Source organism: Dama dama, chromosome 22, assembly GCF_033118175.1.
Source record: "Dama dama isolate Ldn47 chromosome 22, ASM3311817v1, whole genome shotgun sequence".
NCBI lineage: Eukaryota > Metazoa > Chordata > Mammalia > Artiodactyla > Cervidae > Dama > Dama dama.
The window spans coordinates 17054499-17077731 of record NC_083702.1 but is presented as its reverse complement, the minus strand read 5'-3'; the positions used below and the strand labels follow the sequence as shown (position 1 = coordinate 17077731).

The following is a 23233-nucleotide window of genomic DNA, read 5'->3' as shown; positions in this document are numbered from 1 at the left end:
CCTGAATATCAAAATCAATCTTGAGAAAGAAGAACAATGCTGGAGGTGTCATGCATCCTGATTTCAAACTAAATTACAAAGTTATAGTAATCAAAACAGTATGGTATTGGTATAAAAAGGGACACAGACATCAACAGAACAGAACAGACAGCCCAGAAATAAACCCAAATATATACAGTCAATTAGCTTTTGACAAAGGATCCAAGAATATACAATGGGGAAATGGCAGTCTTTCCAATAAATGGTGTTAGGAAAGTTGGACAGCCACATTGAAAAGACACAAAGTCACCACTATCATACACCACTCACAAAAGTCAACTCAAAATGGATTAAAGACTTAATCATAAGTCCTGAAGCCATAAAAATCCTAGAAGAAAAAGTAAGGGAAAAAATGTCCTTGACTTCAGTCTTTGTGATGATGTTTTGGATTTGATGCCGAAAACAAAGGCAACAAGAGCAAATATAACCAAGTGAAACTACATAAAACTTAAAATCTTCTGCACAACAAGGGAAATGATACACAGAATGAAAAGACAATCTGTGGAATTAGAGAAAATATTAACAAATTATATGTACTTGATAAGAGTTAATATCCAAACTGTTAATATTTAAAGAACTCATACAACTCAATAACAGAGAAAAAAAGTCTGATTTCAAAATGGGCAGAGGACTTGAATAGACATTTTTTTTTCCATAGTAAACATACATCTGGTCAACAGGTACATGAAAAGGTGCACAATATGACTAGTCACCAGGTCAATGCAAATCAAAACCTCAATAAGATATCACCTCAAAAGAATTGCTTTTATCAAAAAAAAAAAAAAAACAAGAAAGAACAAGAGCTGTAATAATGTGGAGAGAAGAAAAAGTTTATACACAGTTGCAGGGAGTGTAAATTGATGTATCCCCATGGAAAAAAGTTTTGAGGTTCCTGAAAAATTAAAAACAGAACTGCTGTATGATTTAGCAATTTTCCTTTTGGGTATTTATCTGAAGAAAATGAAAACACTAACTTGAAAATATATGTGCAACCCAATGTTCACTGCAGAATTATTTACAATAGCCAGACATTGTAAGCCTTCAGTGATGGGTAAATGGATAAAGAATATATATATATATATATATATATATAACATTTTCTTTATACACACACACAGAGCCACCAAAAAAAGAAGAAATTCTCATCATTTGCAACAACATGAATGTACTTTGAAGGCATTCTGCTAAGTGAGCTAAACCAGACAGATAAAGAAAAATATCATATAGCCTCATTTATATGTGGAATCTTAAAATAGCTTTTTTTTAAAAGGGTTCAGAGATGCAGAGAACAGTTTGGTGGTTGTCAAAGGTGGGTCAGTGTGGGCAAAATGGATGAAGGTAGTCAAAAGGCACAAACTTCCAGCACTAAAATGAATGTCATGAGGATGTAATGTACAGTATAGGGAGTACAGTTAATGTGGGCGTGTGTGTGTGCTCAGTCTTGCCCATCTGTGACCCTATGGACTGTAGCCTGAGAAGCTTCTCTATCCATGGGATTTCCCAGGCAAGAATACTGGAGTGAGTTGCCATTTCCTTCTCCAGGAGATCTTCACAACTCAGGGAGGGAACCCACATCTCTTATGTCTCCTGCATTGGCAAGGGGATTCTTTACCAGTAGTGTCACCTGGGTTAATGCTGTATCTTATATGAGAAAGTTGGTAACAAAGAACCTTACAAGTTCTCATCACAAGAAAAAAGTAAGGGCTTCCCTAGTGCTCCAGTGGTTAAGAATCCACCTTGCAATGCAGAGGACACTGGTTCTATCTCTGGCCCAGGAAGATCCCACATGCCGCAGGGCAAGTAAGACTGTGGACCACAGTTACTAAGCCTGTGCTCTGGAGCCCTCAGCCCAGAACTACTGAGCCTGTGTGCAGCCACTCCTGAAGCCCTCGCGCCCTGGAGCCAGTGCTCCACCACAAGAGAAGCCTGCAGAGCACAACGAGGGACCAGACCCTGCTCAACGCAACTAGAGAAAGACTGTGCAGAGCATGGAAGATGCAGCACAGCCAAAAATAAACATAGGATAGTCATCATTTTCCAGTATGTACAAATACATAAGCATTATGTTGCACAACTGAAACTAATACTAATACTGTTACGTGATTATATGTCAACTACAAATTTTAAAAAATAGTGTTAGAACATGTGGGTTAAATCAACTCCATGTTAACTTCTGAGTTAAATTCATCCATTCCAGTCCATTTTAGTTCACTGATTCCTAAAATGTCAGTGTTCACTCTTGCCATCTCCTGTTTGACCACTTCCAATTTGCCTTGATTTATGGACCTAATATTCCAGGTTTTTATGCAATATTGCTCTTTACAGCATCAGACTTTACTTCCATCACCCATCACATACACAACTGGGTGTTGTTTTTGCTTTGGCTCTGTCTGTTCATTCTTTTTGGAGTTAGTTCTCCACTCTTCTCCAGTAGCATATTGGGCACCTACCAACCTGGGGAGTTCATCTTTTAGTATCATACTTTTTTGCCTTTTCATACTGTTCATGGGGTTCTCAAGGCAAGAATACTGAAGTGGTTTGCCGTTCCCTTCTCCAGTGGACCACGTTTTGTCAGAACTCTCCACCATGACCCGTCTGGCTTGGGTGGCCCTACATGGCATGGCTCATAGTTTCATTGAGCTAGACAAGGCTGTGGTCCATGTGATCAGTTTGGTTAGTTTTCTGTGGTTGTGTTTTTTGTTCTGTCTGCCCTCTGATGGATAAGGATAAGAAGCTTATGGAAGCTTCCTGATGGGAGAGATTGACTGAGGGGAACTGGGTCTTATTCTGATGGGTGGGGCCATGTTCAGTAAATCTTTAATCCAATTTGCTGTTGATGGGTGAGGCTGCATTCCCTCCCTGTTGCTTGGCCTGAGGCCAAACTATGGTGGAGGTGATGAAGATAGTGGTGACCTCCTTCAGAAGGTCCATGCACCCACTGCCGCACTCAGTGCCTCCGACCCAAACCAGGCCACCGCTTGCCCATGCCTCCACCAGAGACCCCTGGACACTTATGGGCATGTCTGGGTCAGTTTCTTGTAGGGTCACTGCTCCTTTCTCCTGGGTCCTGGTGCACACAAGGTTTTGTTTGTGCCCTCCAAGAGTCTGTTTCCCCACTCCTGTGCAATTTCTGGTGGTTCTATGGTGGGGTTAATGGCAACCTCCTCCAAGAGGGCTTATGCCATACCCAGGTCAGCTGCACCCAGAGGCCCTGCAGCAGGCCACTGGTGACCCGCACCTACACAGGAGACACTCTGACAGAGTTCTGGCTCAGTCTCTGTAGGGAAAACCACTAGACAATTCAGGTATGACCTAAATCAAATCCCTTATGATTATACAATGGAAGTGACAAATAGATTCAAAGGATTACATCTGATAGACAGAGTGCTTGAAGAACTATGGATGGAGGTTTGTTATACTGTACAGGAGGCAGTGATCAAGACCATCCCCAAGAAAAAGAAATGGAAAAAGGCAAAATGGTTGTCTGAGGAGGTCTTATAAATAGCTGAGAAAAGAAGAAAAGTTAAAGTCAAAGGGAAAAGGAAAGATATACCCATTTGAATGCAGAGTTCCAAAGAATAGCAAGGAGAGATAAGAAAGCCTTCCTCAGTGATCCCTGCAAAGAAATAGAGGAAAACAACAGAATGGGAATGACTAGAGATCTCATCAAGAAAATTAGAGACACTAAAGAAACATTTCATGAAAGGATGAGCATAATCAAGGACAGAAGTGGTATGGAACTAACTGAAGCAGAAGATATTAAGAAGAGGTGGGAAGAATACACAGAAGAAATATACAACAGAGATCTTCATGAGCCAGATAGTCACAGTGGTGTGATCACCAACCTAGAGCCAGACATCCTGGAATGCGAAGTCAAGTGGGCCTTAGGAAGCATCACTACAAGCAAAGCTAGTGGAGGTGATGGAATTTCAGTTGAGCTATTGCAAATCCTGAAAGATGATGCTGCACTCAATATGTCAGCAAATATGGAAAACTCAGCAGTGGTCACAGGACTGGAAAAGGTCAGTTTTCATTCCAATCCCAAAGAAAGGCAATGCCAAAGAATGCTCAAACTACCACACAATTACACTCATCTCACAAGCTAGCAAACTAATGCTCAAAATTCTTCAAGCCAGGTGTCAACAGTACGTGAACTCTGAACTTTCAAAAGTTCAAGCTGGATTGAGAAAAGGCAGAGGAACCAGAGGTAAAATTGCCAACATCTGCTGGACAATCAAAAAAGCAAGAGAGTTCCAGAAAAACATCTACTTCTGCTTTATTGACTCCACCAAAGCCTTTGACTGTGTGTATGACACCAAACTGAGGAAAATTCTTAAAGAGATGGGAATACCAGAACACCTGACCTGCCTCTTGAGAAATCTGTATGCAGGTCAGGAAGCAACAGTTAGAACTGGATATAGATCAACAGACTGGTTCCAAAGAGGGAAAGGAGTACATCAAGGCTGTATATTGTCACCCTGCCTATTTAACTTATATGCAGATTTCATCATGAGAAATGCTGGGCTGGATGAAGCACAAGCTGGAATCAAGATCTCCAGGAGAAATATCAATACCAGCAGATATGCAGATGACACCAACCTTATGGCAGAAAGTGAAGAACTGAAGAGCCTCTTGATGAAAGTGAAAGAGGAAAGAGAAAATTTGGCTTAAAGCTTGACATTCAGGAAACTAAGCTTATGGCATGCGGTCCCATCACTTCATGACAAATAGATGGGGAAACGATGGAAACAGTGACAGACTTTATTTTTCAGGGCTCCAAAATCACTGCAGATGGTGACCTCAGCCATGAAATTAAAGATGCTTGCTCCTTGGAAGCAAAGCTATGACCAATATAGACAGCATATTAAAAAGCAGAGACATTACTTTGCCAACAAAGGTCCATCTACTCAAGGCTATGGTTTTTCCAGTAGTCATGTATAGGTGTGAGAGTTGGACTGTAAAGAAAGCTGAGCACTGAAGAATTGATGCTTTTGAACTGTGGTGTTGGAGAAGACTCTTGAAGAGTCCCTTGGACTGCAAGCAGATCCAACTAGTCCATCCTAAAGGAAATGAGTCCTGAATATTCATTGGAAGATTTGATGCTGAAGCTGAAACTCCAATACTTTGGCCAGCTGATGCGAAGAGCTGACTCATTGGAAAAGACCCTGATGCTGGGAAAGATTGAAGGCGGGAGGAGAAGGGGACAACAGAGGATGAGATGGTTGGATGGCATCACCGATGTTTTGGACATGAGTTTGAGTAGGCCCCGGGAGTTGGTGATGGACAGGGAGGCCTAGTGTGCTGCAGTCCATGGGGTCACAAAGAGTCGGACACAACTGAACAACTGAACTGAACTGGTCTTAACTTCATTTTGTGGACCTATGTTAAATTCATGACTTAAATATGAAAATATAAAATCTCACTATTAACATTCTATGGGTTTAAGACAGACACAGAAACAGACAGTAATTCACCTGCACATGAGATGTAGGCTTCCTCCTTTGGAGAGCATGAACTGTAAATCCAAGGGTCAGAAGGACACTGCCAGAGAGAGGTATCCATGTTCCGACACCGGATTCCATCTACCCACCTGGATCTAGAACCTTCTCTAAAAGAAACAGAAGAGTTGAAATTTCCACTGTCCCCACAGCCAAGCTGTCTGCAGATCATGGACACAGTGACATTGTCCATGTGGCTTCGGCAGACACTGCCCCAGGTTCCATTGTAGAAAACTTCCAGCCACCCAGCACACTGGTGGTCCTCAGTCACCATTCTGAGGGCCAGAAACTCTAAGATCAAAAGGGAGGAATCAAGACTGGTGAGAACTTCACTCAGTACCCTGGGTTTTCCTCTCTCCCAGAAATAGTGGCCATTCATCCCTGAACCAGCTGAGGAGATACCCATTAGGTGATAATACTGAAAGCTGTCTCCCTTTTACCTGAATTTCCATTTGTGCCTGTCTTCTTAAACTTTTCTACCACCATGATGTAGTGAATGTGAACAGAGAGGAAGAGCAACCTGGGCACCTGTGCAGGGTAGTGGGAGGCACTGAATTCTGCTTCCTGATCAAACCTTTAAGAGTGTGAAAGGGATATGATATGCTATTGGGGAGGTGGCAGAATAATAAACCTGCAGACATCTCATGCAAATCCCTGAAACCACGAATATGTTCCCTTACCTGGCAGAAGGAATTTCACAGATGTGATTAAGGTAAGAATCATGAGATGGTGATATTAAGATGGACTATTGTGGATTAACTAGGTGAACCCAGTTTAATCACATTCTTATTGGGTTGGCCAGAAAGTTCTTTTGGTTTTTAAGTCAAAATAAAAGATATTTTTCATGTTCACGAAGAACTTGATTGAACAGCATATTCATCATTTTGTTACACTACCTTCTGCCATTTTCAGCCAACTTCATATTTCCCTCTTCCCAAAACTTTTATCTTTTTAAGCAAAGAACTATTCCAAGTGTGTTTTATAGTCTTCCAGGAAATTTAAACTTTTTTCCACTAAGAGAATTTTGTGAAGCTCTAAATAAATGGAAAGCTGAAACTTCAATGTCTGGTAAATACAGCTGATGAATCAGAACTAGCCAAACTGTGGCAGTTTTTGCCTGACCTACAAAGACGTATGTGGTTTTGCATTATCCTGATGGAAGATTATGCATTTTCTCTGGATCAATTCTGAATGGTTTTCATTAAGTGCTGCTTTCATTTGGTCTAATGGGGAACAGTACTTGTTGGAATTATCATTCGGTTTTCTGGAAGGTACTCTCTTAATAGAGGACTCCTTTCCAATACCACCACATACACAACATCACCTTCTTTGGAGGAAGACTGCCTTTGATGTGGTTGGGGGTAGTTCATTTCACTTGCCCCACAATCTCTTCCATTCCACATTATTGTGCAGTATCCACTTTTCATCACCCATCACAATCTGTTTTAAAAGCAAAATGTTTTCATTATGTTTAAGTAGAAAATCCCTTGTAGAAATACTATCATGATGGTTTTTTCACTTATGTGAAATTCAAACATCAAAGAAAATAATATAACCAAGCTGGTACAAATGACTATCGATGCTTGATTTGGATATTTTGAATATGTTGGCTATCTCCTGCATTGTTTAACATTGATTGTCTTCAAGTAATATTTCAATTTGATTGCTATCAACTTCAACTGGTCTACCCTACTGTGCAGTACCGTCCAGTGAGAAATCTCCAACACAAAACTTCATAAACCACTTTTGATGAGTTTGATCAGTCACCACACTTCCATACACTCCACAAACTTTTTTTGCATTTCAGTTGCATTTCTATCCTTTCTTGAAATGATAGAGCATGATATGCCAAAAATGTTGCTTTTTTCTTCCATTTTCAATATTAAAATGGCAACACAAAAATTCACTAATTTTGATTTTTTTTAAAGAAAAGATGCATGCTGCTATGATAGCTGCCACAAAATAGTCTAAAAAAATTGTTTCAAATGAAGTGAAAGACAACTAACTGTTACTAGGCCATCTTACAGGAAACAAAGAAGGAACCTTTTGGCCAAACCTATAGAAGCACTCTTTCTTGGCTCTGGCTCCAGGGAGGTGTGACTCTGGATAATGGTTAGAGACGTGCAGCATTGCTGGTCTGATGATGGATGAAGGGGGTCTGTGAGCCAAGGAATGCAGATGGTTTGAAAAGAAACCTGATATAAAAAATGGGATTCTTCGCCAGAGCCTCAGATGTGATGTGGCCCTGCTGAAACATTGATTCAAGCTCAGGGAGATCCTGTTGAACCTTGAACCTACAGAACTTTAAGGCAGTAAATATATGTTGTTTTAAGCCACTATGTGGTAATTTGTCACAGAAGCAAACAGAAACTAGTACCATTGACTTAAGATTTTTGTCACATATGTAAGGGAAGGTGAATCCGACTTTTAACTGGAAATTTTAAGAAACGGCTCTGCCAGGAAACTGCTGAGAAGAAAGGACTAGCACGTCACCTGCTGCAGGAGGAAGTAAAAAAGCCTATTCTTCACGTCTGCTGGAAAGACAGGCTCCATGTGAGGAAGCCTCTTTCTCTGGTCCTTTCAGTGTATATCCCTCAGGACTCAGACTCCCGTTCTCCACGGCTCCAGGTTCTCCCCTCCCCCAGCCTGTGGACAGTGTGCAGCACGGACCTGAGCTGATGACCCCCGCGTCCTCCTTGTGTCTGCAGGCGTGCCGCCCCCAGCCCCGGGAAGGGCACCTCCACACGTGGGACTCATTTCCTGTGCAGTTCAGGTCGTCCAGCCAGATGGGCCCTGATCCCGCCCCGAAGTGAGCAGACCCCGTGGCATTGAGGGCTCCTCCACAGCCCAGCTGCCTGCACACCACGCGGGCATCGTCCAGGTCCCAGCCGTCGTCATCACAGATGGTGCCCCAGGAGCCCTGGTCAAGGATCTCCACTCTCCCGGCGCAGGGACCGCCCCCGTCCACCAGGCGGAGCTGTCTGCTGTCTGAGGAGAGAGAAATGGGACAATGGGGCATTGACAAGGGGGATGAGAAAGGACTTCTGTCCTGTGGGACCTCACCTGAGCAGTAGGGGGCGCTCTCCTCTGAGGACGTAGGGCCTGCTGGTTCAGACACGGAGTCATTGCACTGGAGCAGCACCTGGGTCTGGTTTCCTGTAGAAACAGCAACTATTAGAGGGTTGGTGGGTTGAAGAATGGGAAATTGAATTAAGCTAAATAATGACCTAGTGATGAAGTCTGAGATAAACAATGTTAATGTAACGGTTCAGTTCAGTTCAGCTCAGTCATGTCCGACTCTTTGTGACCCCATGGATTGAATGCAAGCCAGGCCTCCCTGTCCATCACCACCTCCCAGAGTTTATTCAGACTCATGTCCATCGAGTCAGTGATGCCGTCCAACCATCTCATCCTCTGTCGTCCCCTTTTTCTCCTGTCTTCAGTTTTTCCCAGCATCAGGGTCTTTTCCAATGAGTCAGCTCTTCGCATCAGCTGGCCAAAGTATTGGAGTTTCAGCTTCAGCATCAAATCTTCCAATGAATATTCAGGACTAATTTCCTTTAGGATGGACTGGTTGGATCTCCTTACAATCCAAGAGACTCTCAAGAGTCTTCTCCAACACCGCATTTCAAAAGCATGAATTCTTCAGTGCCAAGCTTTCTTTACAGTCCAAATCTCACACCTATACATGACTACTGGAAAAACCATAGCCTTGAGTAGATGGACCTCTGTTGGCAAAGTAATGTCTCTGTTTTTCAATATGCTGTCTGGATTGGTCAAAGTTTTTCTTCCAAGGAGCAAGCATCTTTTAATTTCATGGCTGAGGTCACCATCTGCAGTGATTTTGGAACACCCCACTCCCAAAAACAAAATTAAGTCTGTCACTGTTTCCACTGTTTTCACATCTATATGCCATGAAGTTATGGGACCAGATGCCATGATCTTAGTTTTCTGAATGTTGAGTTTTAAGCCAACTTTTTCACTCCCTTCTTTCACTTTCATCAAAAGGCTCTTTAATTCTTCTTCGCTTTCTGCCATAAGGGTACTGTCATCTGCATATATGAGGTTATTGATATTTCTTCTGGCAATCTTGATTTCAGTTTGTGCTTCATCCAGCCTGGCATTTCACATGATGTACTCTGCATAAAAGTTAAATAAGCAGAGTGACAGTGTACAGCCTTGACGTACTCCTTTCCCTATTTGGAACCAGTCTGTTGTTCCATGTCCAGTTCTAACTGTTACTTCCTGACCTGCATACAGATTTCTCAAGAGGCAGGTCAGGTGTTCTGGTATTCCCATCTCTTTAAGAATTTTCCACAGCTTGTTGTGATTCACACAGTCAAAGGCTTTGGTGGAGTCAATAAAGCAGAAGTAGATGTTTTTCTGGAAGCTCTTTTGCTTTTTTGATTGCCCAGCAGATGTTGGCAATTTGATCTCTGGTTCCTCTGCCCTTTCTAAAACCAGATTGAACATCTGGAAGCTCACAGTTCATGTAGTGTTGAAATGTAACATAAGGTTATCAATTTAGGGTTCACCTTTTCTAGAGAGAGCTCTGCCTCTGATAGTGCCCCAATTTTTTTCAGCCAACCATTGCACTAAGAATGAATTAAATAAGCTGTTTTGTCTCTAAATCTGTCCATAAACAGGAAAAGCAAAATAAAATCTTTTCCATAGTAATTCTACCACTTTTTCATCTACAATGTTTATTATTAAAAGCAATACATATATAAAAGAAATCTCATAGAAAACCAGGAGGAAAAAGACATTAGAAAGATTTTCCCAAGTTATTCAGTTACTAGAGCTATCTGATGGAGAATTTAAATAGTCATGACTGAAGGCCTCATGGGATTAAATGACAACAGAAATTGACAAAATAAAGACAGATAAAAATCCTAGCGCTGAAAAACTTAACAGCCGATGTTAAGATATAAAGGATGACCGTTTCAGCACATTAGCTTGGCATAAAGCAGAAACAGTAAACAGAAGATCAGAGAACAAATAGTCTTCTATTTAGAGATGCAGGTCTTATAATAAGTGTCCTGGTTGCTGTTGTTGTTGTTGTTCATTCACTCAATCTTGTCTGATACTTTTCGGGATCACATGCATTATAGCCCACCAGGCTCCTCTGTCCATGGGATTTCTCAGGCAAGAATATTGGAGTGGGTTTCCATTTCTTTCTCCAGGGAATCTTCAAAACCCAGGGGCAGAACTCATGTCTCCTGACTTGGCAGGAGGGTTCTTTACCACTGAGCCACCAGGGAGTCGTGTCCTGGTTATAGTGCTGTATAATAAATTCTCCCATAAAACTTAGCCACTTAAGCAAAAATATATACTTCATTTTGCTTAAGACTTGCTGGGTAAGGAATTTCGGAAGGATCCCACTTGGCAGTTCTGTCTTAGAGTCTTTCATGTGGTTGCACTTAGATGTCATCTGGGGCTGAAGAGGTCTGATGACTTGACTGAAGTGTGGTTACATAAGGAAATCCCTCAGAGCATTTTAGAGGTAAAGAGACATCATGTCTGCAACCTAATTCAGAAATATTTTACATATTCATGTAGAAATGTGATGGGAGGGGGACAGAGCGAAAGACAGAAGCAGAGATAGAGATGTCAACTGGGGGCGGGGTGAGGGAGAAATTAAAGCAGAATACTAACATTGGGAAATCCAGCTAAAGGTCTTCTGGATTCTGATATTATTCTTACAGCTTTTCTGTAAGTCTCAAATTACATCAAAATTTAAAAAGGGAAAGGTAAAAACAAGTCAGAGATAAATCATTCCTAGGACACTTCCACTAAAAGAAATGCTTATAACACCAAAAACATAAATGCCTAGGAGGAAAACCTAGCAGAAGATGGGCAAAACCACTGAGAGAAATTGAAAACCTAACTGAATGGAGGGATATATATATATATATACACACAAATATATATGTACATATATACATATGTGTGTATACATATATGTATGTATGTATATAGTGTCAATGAATTGGAAGACTCAACATTATCAATCACCTCAAATTTCTGTGTAGATTAACTCTAATCTCAAAAAAAAAAAAAACCAACACTTTTTTTTTTTGGTGAAAAATGACAAGCTGAGGGATGTCTCTCCTGATCCAGTGATTGAGAATCAGTCATGCAATGCAGAGAACTCAGATTCAATCCTTGGTGTGATCACTAAGATCCCACATGCCACAGAGCATCTCAGCTGGAGCCTCACAACTAGGCAGTCCATGTGTCATAACAGAAGATCCCTCAAGACTTAATGAAGATCGATATGCTGCAACTAATGCCCAACACCATCAAACAAATACACATTAAAAAAAATGAAAAGCTGATTCCAAAATTGAAATAATATACAAAAGAACAAGAATGACCAACACAGTTGACCAAAAAAGAAACAAAGGTAGAAGAGTTAATAATATAAAGTAACTCTTTGCATTAGAATTATCTAGACTTTATAACTATAAAGTTACAATAGTTAATAAATGCAGTATTCGTGCAAAGATAGACAAATGATACAATGGAATAGAATAGAGAGTCTTAAAAAAGACTCAAACATATGTTCTTCTTCTTATGACAAAGGAAGGTGGCACTGCAGTGGGGAAAAGAGTCTTTCCAGAAAAAAATTTTGAGTCAATTTGATGTCATATGAAACTTGATCTTATCTTACACAGACATCAATTGCAGAAGGGTTGCACAATTCTACGCAAGAGAAAAATAATTAAACTTATAAGAGATACTCTTGGAGAATGTATTTATGGTCTTGGAGTAGACAAAGTTTTTTTGAAAGGATATAAGAAGCATTAAAAGTAAAGGAAGAAGTTGGTAAATTGCAATTTCTTAAGATTAAGAGCTTGGCTCATCAAAGAACATCATATCATTAAAAAAATGAAAATGAAAGACCAAAGGTTAAACACTCAAGACAAATAACACGTTTGCACCCAAAGTCATTGTCATGGTAAGTTGTAGCATCATATTTGTAGTAGTCAAGAACAGGAAACAACACAAATCTCTACTATCAATTGTGGAATGGACCAATTCATGGTTGTGTGATCTTAAAGACATACTTTACAGTAATAAAAATGAATAAAATGCTTCTATAAGCAACATCATGAGTGAATCTCAAATATAATGGTGATGCAAAGTTATACACAAAAGATAACACACTGCATAATTTTATATACAGTTCAAACAATGACAAAACACTCTATGGTAGTAGAAGTTAGGTAAGCAGTCTTAACTGGAGAAGAGGAAGACACAGTTATGGGGAGGCCACAGCGACTGTGGTGCTGGGAATGTTCTCTTTGCTGATCTGGGTACATGACTGAAGCCTACACTTACTGCTTATACATTGTTTTCTATGATTATATTTAAATAATAGTTTTGCTTAAAATTACATTATTTCCCCTTACCACTTCTCGCCCTGACTTGGAAAATGAATGAACAATGAGAAGACCCACATTTCACCATGAAATATCTGACATTTGATACCAGTTTCCTGTCACTCTCTCTCTTGGGGACATTTCATTCCAGGAGCATCCTGAGTACCAGTAGCCCTTCACCCTCTCTTACCTGAGCAGATCACAGAGGCCATGTTGCCATGGGAACAGTCAGGACCACCCAGGGCAGTCACAGGACAACTCCATAGGAAGGACTCAGCCCCCAAGCAGTGAAATCAGACTGTTGAGATCTGATCACCTCCTTCCATATAGTGTGGTTCTCTGGGGGTGGAGATGGCAATTCCACAGCCGAGCTGACGACAGACAACATTGGCATTGGCCAGACTCCAGTGGGAGGCACAGAGTGCTCTCCATCGTCCAGAAATTTTCATCTGTACCTGCCCTTCACACTGAGAGGAGCTGTTTGTCATGAGTCGGACTTCTGTGTACACTGGTAGAAAAAGACAGGGTTTCAACAAAGTCTGATTTCTCACCTGAACAAGGTAAGCAGAGAGGTTATAAGCCTTCCTACATCTCACCTGAACAGACAACCTGAGCAGCTCCACTGTGTTGACAAGTGCCCCCTGGACAGGGCACTCTGGGGCAGAACCAGAGCTCAGGCTCCTCCCCTTTACACCTGAACTCTTCAGCCCAGACCCGGCCATCTGACTCTCTGAAGGGCACGTGTCCCAGGACAGACACAACCTTGCCACATCCCAGCTCTGCACAGATGACCTGGGCAGTGGGGAGTGTGACGTTTCCGTCAGACACTGGGGTCCAGTCTTCTCCAGAGTGATCTGGATCTTCTACTCGCCCTGAGCAGGGTCCATCTCCATCAGTCAGACGCATAAATCCTAAGAGAAACAAACAAGCAAAGCCAATGAGTGTTCTTGATCTTGACTTGAGAAATGAAAACAGAACATCACAGGCAATGATGTGAATGCTTTTCTTTTCCAGGAGTGGGGCATGGAGAGAGAATTTGACAGTTGGTTTCAGAATTGCCTTTTCATGAACAAGATTCTGAAGAGAAATTCAGAAGGATTTGCAGGGTCAGTTTGGGATGACTGTATCCCAACAATGGATACTCTGAGAATGGTTAGAAATATGAATTCCTTATCTACAGATCTAGAAACTACAGAGGCCAAGACCTATCATCAAAAATGGCTGAATACCAGGAACATGTAATTTATCATTGATTGGAGAAGTGATTTTCACATTTAGGAGCCCAGGACTACAGAGCCCAAGGAACTTGCATAATGTGTTTGCACTCAAACATGAATGCAGACATATGAAGAACAGAATGACCCCAGAGAGACATGGCCTATGACAGAGTAGAGATCTGTCCTCCAGACAAAGTTAGAAAACTTTCCTGAGACTTGTGAGGCTATTATTTTGAAGTTTTCTCTCCCAGGAGCTAGTCCTCAAGTGACTTAGTTAAGGAAAATCATGAAGCAGGATCTAAGAGTGCATGCCAACCTGTAGGGAGGTTGACTGAGAGGAGAAATATAAGCATTATAAATAATCAACATTTGTGGTTTTTATATTTTTATGATAATTTTTAATGGCAGAAATTCCAAGAATTTCTTAGGTGACTTCAGTGGGAAAGAACATGAGTAAAGAAAGCTCAAAGTTCATGTCAATGTATGGCAAAAACCACTACAATATTGTAAAGTAATTAGCCTCCAACTAATAAAAATAAATGGAAAAAAATTTAAAAAATAAAAGAAAGCTCAAAGAGTCATAGAAGAGGAGATGTGGTCCTAACCATCTCTCTTGAAACCCTAAGATTTGTCAATCAGCTTGGGAGAGAGGGAGTTCTGATTGGAAGTTTATGGGACTGTGAGTTTGCCAAACAGTTTGCCAAACAGGTTTTTCTTCTGAGACAGGAATCACAGAAAATCTAAGGGGTGATATTTAACTGATTTTAATTCTGTTATTGCACTTTTTCTGTATTCATATTTGACACCAAGATGACAGAAAAGGAGATTCCCCTGCTCTCATTCTCCCACAGAAACAGGGTGTCCCCAGCAACATGGCTGTCAACTTCAGACAGAACCGTGGACCCAGCAGCTTCATAATGGTGCTCCAACCCTGCACCACCATGGTCCTGGGCAGTCCTGTCTGCCCAGACATCCAGAAGGAGGCACAACCTGTTGGCAACTCTGGTAATAGGATGGCCAGTTGCAGACTTGAGTATGAATTATGAAGCAGCCCTTTGACTTAAGTCCAGATCCATTCTCACACAGTACAGAGGCAATCCTGACCATGCAGGAACCCAGAGGAAACCACACCCATCCATGCCTTTGCTACATACCCACTGACCATAGACCCCAAAGCAGCACCAGGAGCAACCACATAACCTGACTCCAGCTTTGCTAGTCCATGATTCCAGAAGCAGTCCGATCAGTTCAAGGACAAGGTAGTAAATCTTTACTTGTGGAAACCAGTCTATAAAGTCTGGAAGAAGTGTCTGCTCCTTCAAATGCACAGTCACCAGTGCAAGCCTACCCAGATCATGAAGAATCTAGCAAACATGACACCATCAAAGGGAACTAATAAACTCCAAAACTGATCATAAAGAAATAGAGACCTATGAACTGCTTGATACAAAAGTCAAATTCATTGTTTTGAAGCTCAGTGACCTATAAGAGAATACAGAGAGACAAGTAAACACAATCAGGAAAACTATACATGAACAAAATGAGAAGCTTCAGAAAGAACTGGAAAACATAAATAAAAGAACCAAACAGAAATTCTGGAGCTCAAGGATTCAATAATTGAATTACAAATCCAAAGGAAAGCATTAAGCACATTCTATCATGGAAATCAAAGAATCAGTAAGCTTGAAGACATGCCATTTGAAATTATCAAGTTAGAAAAACAAAAAGAAAAAACAGTGAACAGAATACATAGCACATATGGGATACCACAAGCAATATATATATATATATATATATATATATATTTGAGAATCCCAATAGGAAAAAAGAAAGAAAGGAGCAGAAAGCTTATTCAAAGAAATAATAACTGAGAAATTCCCAAATCTAGGGAGGGAAATGAACATCTTGATTCATGAAACCCATGAGTTTTCAAATAGGTGGAACTCAAAGAGGTCCACACCAAGATATGTTATAATTAAATTACCAAGATTTAAAGACAAAGAGAAATTTTTGAAAACAGAAAAGAAGTGACTTGTCACCAAGAAAAACCCTTTAAAACTAGAAACCTTGAAGGCCAAGAGAGCAGGATGATACATTAAAAGTACCACAGGAAAAAAAAAACCTTGTCAACCCAATCATCAAAACTTTATATGGCTAAACTGTCCTTTAAAAATGGAGGTATTAGATATATGTGTGTGTGTGTGTGTGTGTACATATGTGTGTATATACACACAAAAGGCCTTCCCAGGTTGCTCAGAGGTAAAGAATCAGCCTGCCAATGCAGGAGATGCAGGTTTAATCCCAACCACCACCACCAAAATAACAATAATATATGTATACCATATAGGTTATATAATACATGTGTGTATATGCTATATAATGTATACATGCTATACATACATTTATGTTTGTGTTAGTTGTTCAGTCATGTCCATCTCTTTGTGACCCCATGAACTATATATAGCCTACCAGATTCTTCTGTCCATGGAATTCTCTAAGCAAGAATACTAGAGTGAGTAGACAATCCCTTCTCCAGGGGATCTTCCTAACCCAGGGACCAAACCTGGGTATCCTTCACTGTAAGAAGATTTTTTGACCATTTGAGCCACCAGGGAAGCATATATATATGTGTGTGTGTGTGTGTGTGTGTGTATTATATATATAAATGACAAGCAAAATCTGAGGGATTTCAGCATCACTACATTTCCAAAGTGCTAAAAGGAGTTCTTCAAATTTAAATTAATAAATAAAATAATGATACAAAAGTATCTTCATATATGAAAGTGTAAATTTTATTGTTAAATCTAAAGAGAAATACAGAATACTGTAATACTGTAATAGTGGTACATAGCTTAGCTTGCTTTTAACATTAGTATGTAAATATAAATCAAGAGATTACTTTTATGATTATAAAAGTAACTATAATTACAGAAAACTGCTGTTGGAAATACAATATAGAAAGAAGTAAAATCTGACATTAATCACTTAAAATGTAGGGGAGGAGTAAAATTCAGTTTCTGTGTGCTATTGAAATTAAGTTGCTTTCATAACAGTACTTAACTTCTGCTATATACTGTTATAGTTATAAAATATTTTATACAAATTCCATGGTAACTACAATAAAAAGTATACTTCAGTTCAGTTCAGTCGCTCAGTTGTGTCCGACTCCTTTGTGACCCCATGAATCACAGCACACCAGGCCTCCCTGTCCATCACCAACTCCCAGAGTCCACCCAAACCCTTATCCATCGAGTCAATGGTGTCATCCAACCATCTCATCCTCTTTCATCCCCTTCTCCTCCTGCCTTCAATCTTTCCCAGCATCAGGGTCTTTTCAAATGTCAGCTCTTTGCATCAGGTGGCCAAAGTATTGGAGTTTCAGCTTCAACATCAGTCCTTACAATGAATACCCAAGACTGATCTTCTTTAGGATGGACTGATTGGATCTCCTTGCAGTCCAAGGGACTCTCAAGAGTCTTCTCCAACACCACAGTTCAAAAGCATCAATTCTTCGGTGCTCAGCTTTCTTTATAGTCCAACTCTCACATCTATACATGACCACTGGAAAAACCATAGCCTTGACTAGACGCATCTTTGTTGGCAAAGTAATGTCTCTGCTTTATAATATGCTGTCTAGATTGGTCATAACTTTCTTTCTAAAAAGTATAGTACATACACACAAAAAAAGAGAAATTAATCAAAGTATACCACTATAAGAAATCATCAAGCCACAAATGCAACACAGAAGAAAGCAGGAGCAAGAAATTATAAAACAGAAAGAAAACAATTAATAAATGGCAATGTAAGTCCTTATCCTTCAATATAATTATAAATGTGAATGGACTACATTTTCAAATCAAGAGATGGATTATCTGAATGGATTAAAAACAAGATCCAACTACATTCTGTGTAAGAGACTTGCTTTAGATTTCATGACTCACGTAGGCTGAAAGTGAACAGGTAGAAAAAGAGATGCCATGCAAATAATAACTAAAAGAGATCAAAGTCAGGCTAAAGAGACTTTAAGTCAAAAACTGTCACAAGAGACAGTACAACTGGAAGATATAACAACTACACTTATATATGCACCCAACATTATAGCATTTCAATATACAAGACAGCAAGGACAGCTCTTAAGGGAGAAGTAGAAGCAATACGTTAACAGTAGAAAACTTTAATATCCCACTCTCTATAATTAACAGATCATTCAAACAGAAAATCAATATGCATTTTTCACAAGTGAACGTGGAATATTTTCCAGGATAAATGACATGTTAGGTTACAAACAAGTGCTAACAAATTCAAGAAAATTTGAATCATTCCAAGTATCTTTTCTGACCACAGTGGAATGAAACTAAAAGTCAATAATGGTAAGAAAACAAAAAAAAAAAATCATGAATAGATTTAAAGTAAAAAGTATACATATTTTAGATTGTGTTTTAGAACCGTACTTTCTATATCTATAATGAATACCATTGGACTTTTGAGGGGGATTGCATAAAGCCTGTAGATCACTTTGAGTAGTGTAGATATTTTAATAATATTGATTCTTCCAGTCCATGAACACAGAATACTTTTTCATTTATCCATGTCTTCAATTTCTTTCATAAATGCTTTATAATTTTGAAAGAAGATGGCATGCTGCCAAAAGACATGGAGAAGGGAGTAAGAAGTAAGCAGAAATCAAGTAAGGCTTAATTTGCAGAGTTCTGAGTTTCAAAAGCCTCAACCTGTGTAAAATACACAAGTATTTGGGGAAAATCATTGTTAAATTAGTAATTAGCATATTTCATTGCACTCTGCCCCTCCTATATGCCACCTAACTGTTCCATCCTTTCCCATGTCTCCCACTTCAGACAAGCAAACACAATTTTAAAACATATGGATGGATGACAAAGAAAATGGAAAAAGGAAAGCAACTGCTGTAGAAGTGGAGTGTAATTTGGGTATGTGACAAGCAAATGTGGGATAACAAGAAGTTTTGAAGTTAAAGTAGAGAAACAAAAATAAAAATTTTGACATTTAAAAAATGTCACCCAAGGAACATATTTTGAAGAGAATGCAATGTAATTCAATGGAAAACATTGTTTGATTCATCAAGTACAATTCCCTGTTATCTGACTGTATTCTGATTATTTATTGCTAGAATTCTTTCTGTTAAAGGACTTCCAAGCAATGCCCAACATCCAATCAAAAAATTACAAGGCTTTCTAAAAAAGAAAAATGTAACTCATAGCAAAATTTTAAAAGAGCAGTCACCAAAAACAGATTCCAAAATTACAGAAATTATTTAACTGACTGCTAATATTTTAAGACACTAATATAAATATGTTTTATGTAGCAAAAAATAAATAAATGAAGCAGAGAGAAAAAAAACTAGAAAAAATAGACAAATGGAACTTCTAAAACTGAAAAATCAATGTATGTAATGAAAAATTGTCTGGATTAACATGAAAAGAGATTAGATATGGCAGGACAAAAAAAGGGGGTGGGGAAATTAAACACATATCAATAGAGACTATCCAAACTAAGCAGAGAAAAAAAAAAAAGGCAAGAAACAAACCATGAATGGAAACTCTGTGGCACTTGGAACAAGAGTAAACCATGTAAAAATATGTGTATTTGGAGCCTCAGAATAAGGGATAAGTAGAAAAGTAGTAGTAAATAATGGATGGAATTTTTTCCAAATTTAATGAAGGCTATAAACCAAGCCAAAAAGCTAAACAAACTCTAAAAGATAAAAAATAAGGAAAACTACCTCAGACACTTGATAACATAATTGTGGAAAACCAGTGATAAACAAAAAGAAATACCTAGAAGCGCAATGAAATATTGACATGTTATGTAAAAGGGGACAAAAAGAAGTATTACTGGCTGTTTATTAGAGGCAATGCTAGCTATAGGCCAATGTAAAAATATCTTTAAGGTAGTGTGGTAAAATTTTCTAAACTAGAACTCAGTCACGAGTGAAAATATTTTTTAAAATTATTAAAAGTTAAAATGTTTTCATATAAAAAAAGATAATAGAATTTGAGACCACCAGACTATAACTACACAAAATATGTTACAGTAAGTTATTCAAGCTAAAGGAAAGTGATAACATGTGAAAACATAGGTCTACCCAAAGCAATAAAGACTGCTCTAAATGATAATTCTGTGGGTCAATACAAAAATTATTGTACATTTTTGAGATAATAGAATTTTTTTCAGTTTTATTTATTTCTTTATTTTCCTTACAATATTGTATTGGTTTTGCCATACATCGACATGAATCTGCCATGGGTGTACATGTGTTCCCCATCCTGAACCACCCACCCCACCTCCCTCCCCATTCCATCCCTCTGGGTCATCCCAGTGCACCAGCCCCGAGCACCCTGTGTCATGCATAAAACCTGGACTGGCAATTCATTTCACATATGATAATTTATATGTTTCAATGCCATTCTCCCACATCATCCCACCCTCGCCCTCTTCCACAGAGTTCAAAAGTCTGTTCTGTATTTCTGTGTCTCTTTTGTTTTCTCGCCTACAGGGTTATTGTTACCATCTTTCTAAATTCCATATATATGCGTTAGTATATTGCATTGATGTTTTTCTTTCTGTCTTACTTCAGTCTGTATAATAGGCTCCAGTTTCTCCACCTCATTAGAACTGATTCAAATGTATTCTTTTTAATGGCTGAGTAATATTCCATTGTGTATATGTACCACAGTTTTCTTATCCATTCATCTGCTGATGGACATCTAGGTTGCTTCCATGTCTTGGCTATTATAAACAGTGCTGTGATGAACTTGGGGTACATGTGTTTCTTTCAGATCTGGTATCCTCGGAGTGGGATATATGCCCAGGAGTGGGATTGCTGGGTCATATGGCAGTTCTACTTCCAGTTTTTTAAGGAATCTCCACACTGTTCTCCATAGTGACTGTACCAGTTTGCATGCCCACAAACAGTGTAAGAAGGTTCCCTTTTCTCCACACCCTCTCCGGCATTTATTGCTTGTAGACTTTTGGTTAGCAGCCATTCTGACTGGCGTGTAATGGTACCTTATTGAGGTTTTGATTTGCATTTCTCTGATAATGAGTGATGTTGAGCATCTTTTCATGTGTTTGTTAGCCATCTGTATGTCTTCTTTAGAGAAATGTCTGTTTAGATCTTTGGCCCAGTTTTTGACTGGGTCATTTATTTTTCTGGAATTGAGCTGCAGGAGTTGCTTGTATATTTTTGAGATTAATCCTTTGTCTGTTTCTTCATTTGCTATTATTTTCTCCTATTCAGAAGGCTGTCTTTTCACCTTACTTATAGTTTCCTTTGTTGTGCAGAAGCTTTAAATTTTAATTAGGTCCCATTTACTTATTTTTGCTTTTATTTCTAATATTCTGGAAGGTGGGTCATAGAGGGTCCTGCTGTGGTTTATGTCGGAGAGTGTTTTCCCTATGTTTTCCTCTAGGAGTTTAATAGTTTCTGGTCTTACGTTTAGATCTTTAATCCATTTTGAGTTTATTTTTGTTTATGATGTTAGAAAGCGTTCTAGTTTCATTCTTTTACAAGTGGTTGACCAGTTTTCCCAGCACCACTTGTTAAAGAGATTGTCTTTTCTCTATTGTATATCCTTGCCTCCTTTGTCAAAGATAAGGTGTCATAGTTGTGTGGATTTATCTCTGGGCTTTCTATTTTGTTACACTGATTTACTTTTCTGTCTTTGCGCCAGTACCATACTATCTTGATGACTGTGGCTTTGTAGTAGAGACTGAAGTCAGGCAGGTTGATTCCTCCAGTTCCATTCTTCTTTCTCAAGATTGCTTTGGCTATTTGAGGTTTTTTGTATTTCCATACAAATTGTGGAATTATTTGTTCTAGTTCTCTGAAGAATTTCGTTGGTAGCTTGATAAGGATTGCATTGAATCTATAGATTGCTTTGGGTAGTATACTCATTTTCACTATACTGATTCTTCCAATCCATGAACACAGTATATTTCTCCATCTATTTGTGTCCTCTTTGATTTCTTTCACCAGTGTTCTATAGTTTTCTATATATAGGTCTTTTGTTTTTTTAGGTAGATAAATTCTTAGGTACTTTATTCTTTTCATTGCAATGGTGAGTGGAATTGTCACTTTAATTTCTATTTGTGTTTTCTCATTGCTAGTTTACAGCAATGCAAGGGATTTCTGTGTGTTGGTTTTATATCCTGCAAATTTACTATATTCATTGATTAGCTCTAGTAATTTTCTGGTGGAGTCTTTAGGGTTTTCTATGTAGAGGATCATGTTATCTGCAAACAGTGAGAGTTTTGATAATAGAATATTTAAGACAAAAATGGCAGCAACATTTTATAAGATTTATTAAGTTGTTTTATTATTTGTTAGAGAGCTTTTTGATGCAAGTGAAAGAGGAGGGTGAAAAAGTTGGCTTAAAGCTCAACACTCAGAAAACTAAGACCAGGGCATGCAGTCCCATCACTTCATGGCAAATATATGGGGAAACAGTGGAAACAGTAGCTGATTTTATTTTTTAGGGCTCCAAAATCACTGCAGATGGTGACTGCAGCCATAAAATTAATAGATGCTTACTCCTTGGAAGAAAAGTTATGAACAACCTAGACAACATATTGAAAAGCAGAGATATTGCTTTGCCAACAAAGATCCATCTAGTCGAGGCTATGGTTTTTCCAGTAGTCATGTATGGATGTGAGAGTTGGACTATAAAGAAAGCTGAGTGCTGAAGAATTGATGCTTTTGAACTGTGGTGTTGGAGAAGACTCTTGAGAGTCCCTTGGACTGCAAGGAGATCCAACCAGTCCATCCTAAAGGAAATCAGTCCTGAATATTCATTGTAAGGACTAATGTTGAAGCTGAAACTCAATACTTTAGCCAACTGATGCAAAGAATTCACTCGAAAAGACCTGATACTGGGAAAGATTGAAGGTGGGAGGAGAAGGGGATGACAGAGAATGAAATGGCTGGATGGCATCACCGACTCAATGGACATGAGTTTGAGTAAACTCCGGGAGTTTGTGATGGACAGGGAAGCCTGGTGTGCAGCAGTCCATGGGGTCACAAAGAGTCAGACACGACTGAGCGACTGAACTGAAATGA

General features: G+C 39.1%; 1 protein-coding gene across 1 annotated transcript in view; it reads right to left on the bottom strand.

Moving 5' to 3' along the window:
* Positions 1 to 23233, bottom strand: part of LOC133043048 (uncharacterized) — a 128274-nt gene that overhangs the window by 95813 nt on the left and 9228 nt on the right. The window contains 5 exon segments of the mRNA XM_061123937.1: positions 5514 to 5828; positions 8208 to 8525; positions 8601 to 8693; positions 13113 to 13430; positions 13519 to 13833. Of these exon segments, the coding sequence (XP_060979920.1) occupies positions 5514 to 5828; positions 8208 to 8525; positions 8601 to 8693; positions 13113 to 13430; positions 13519 to 13833 (1359 nt within the window).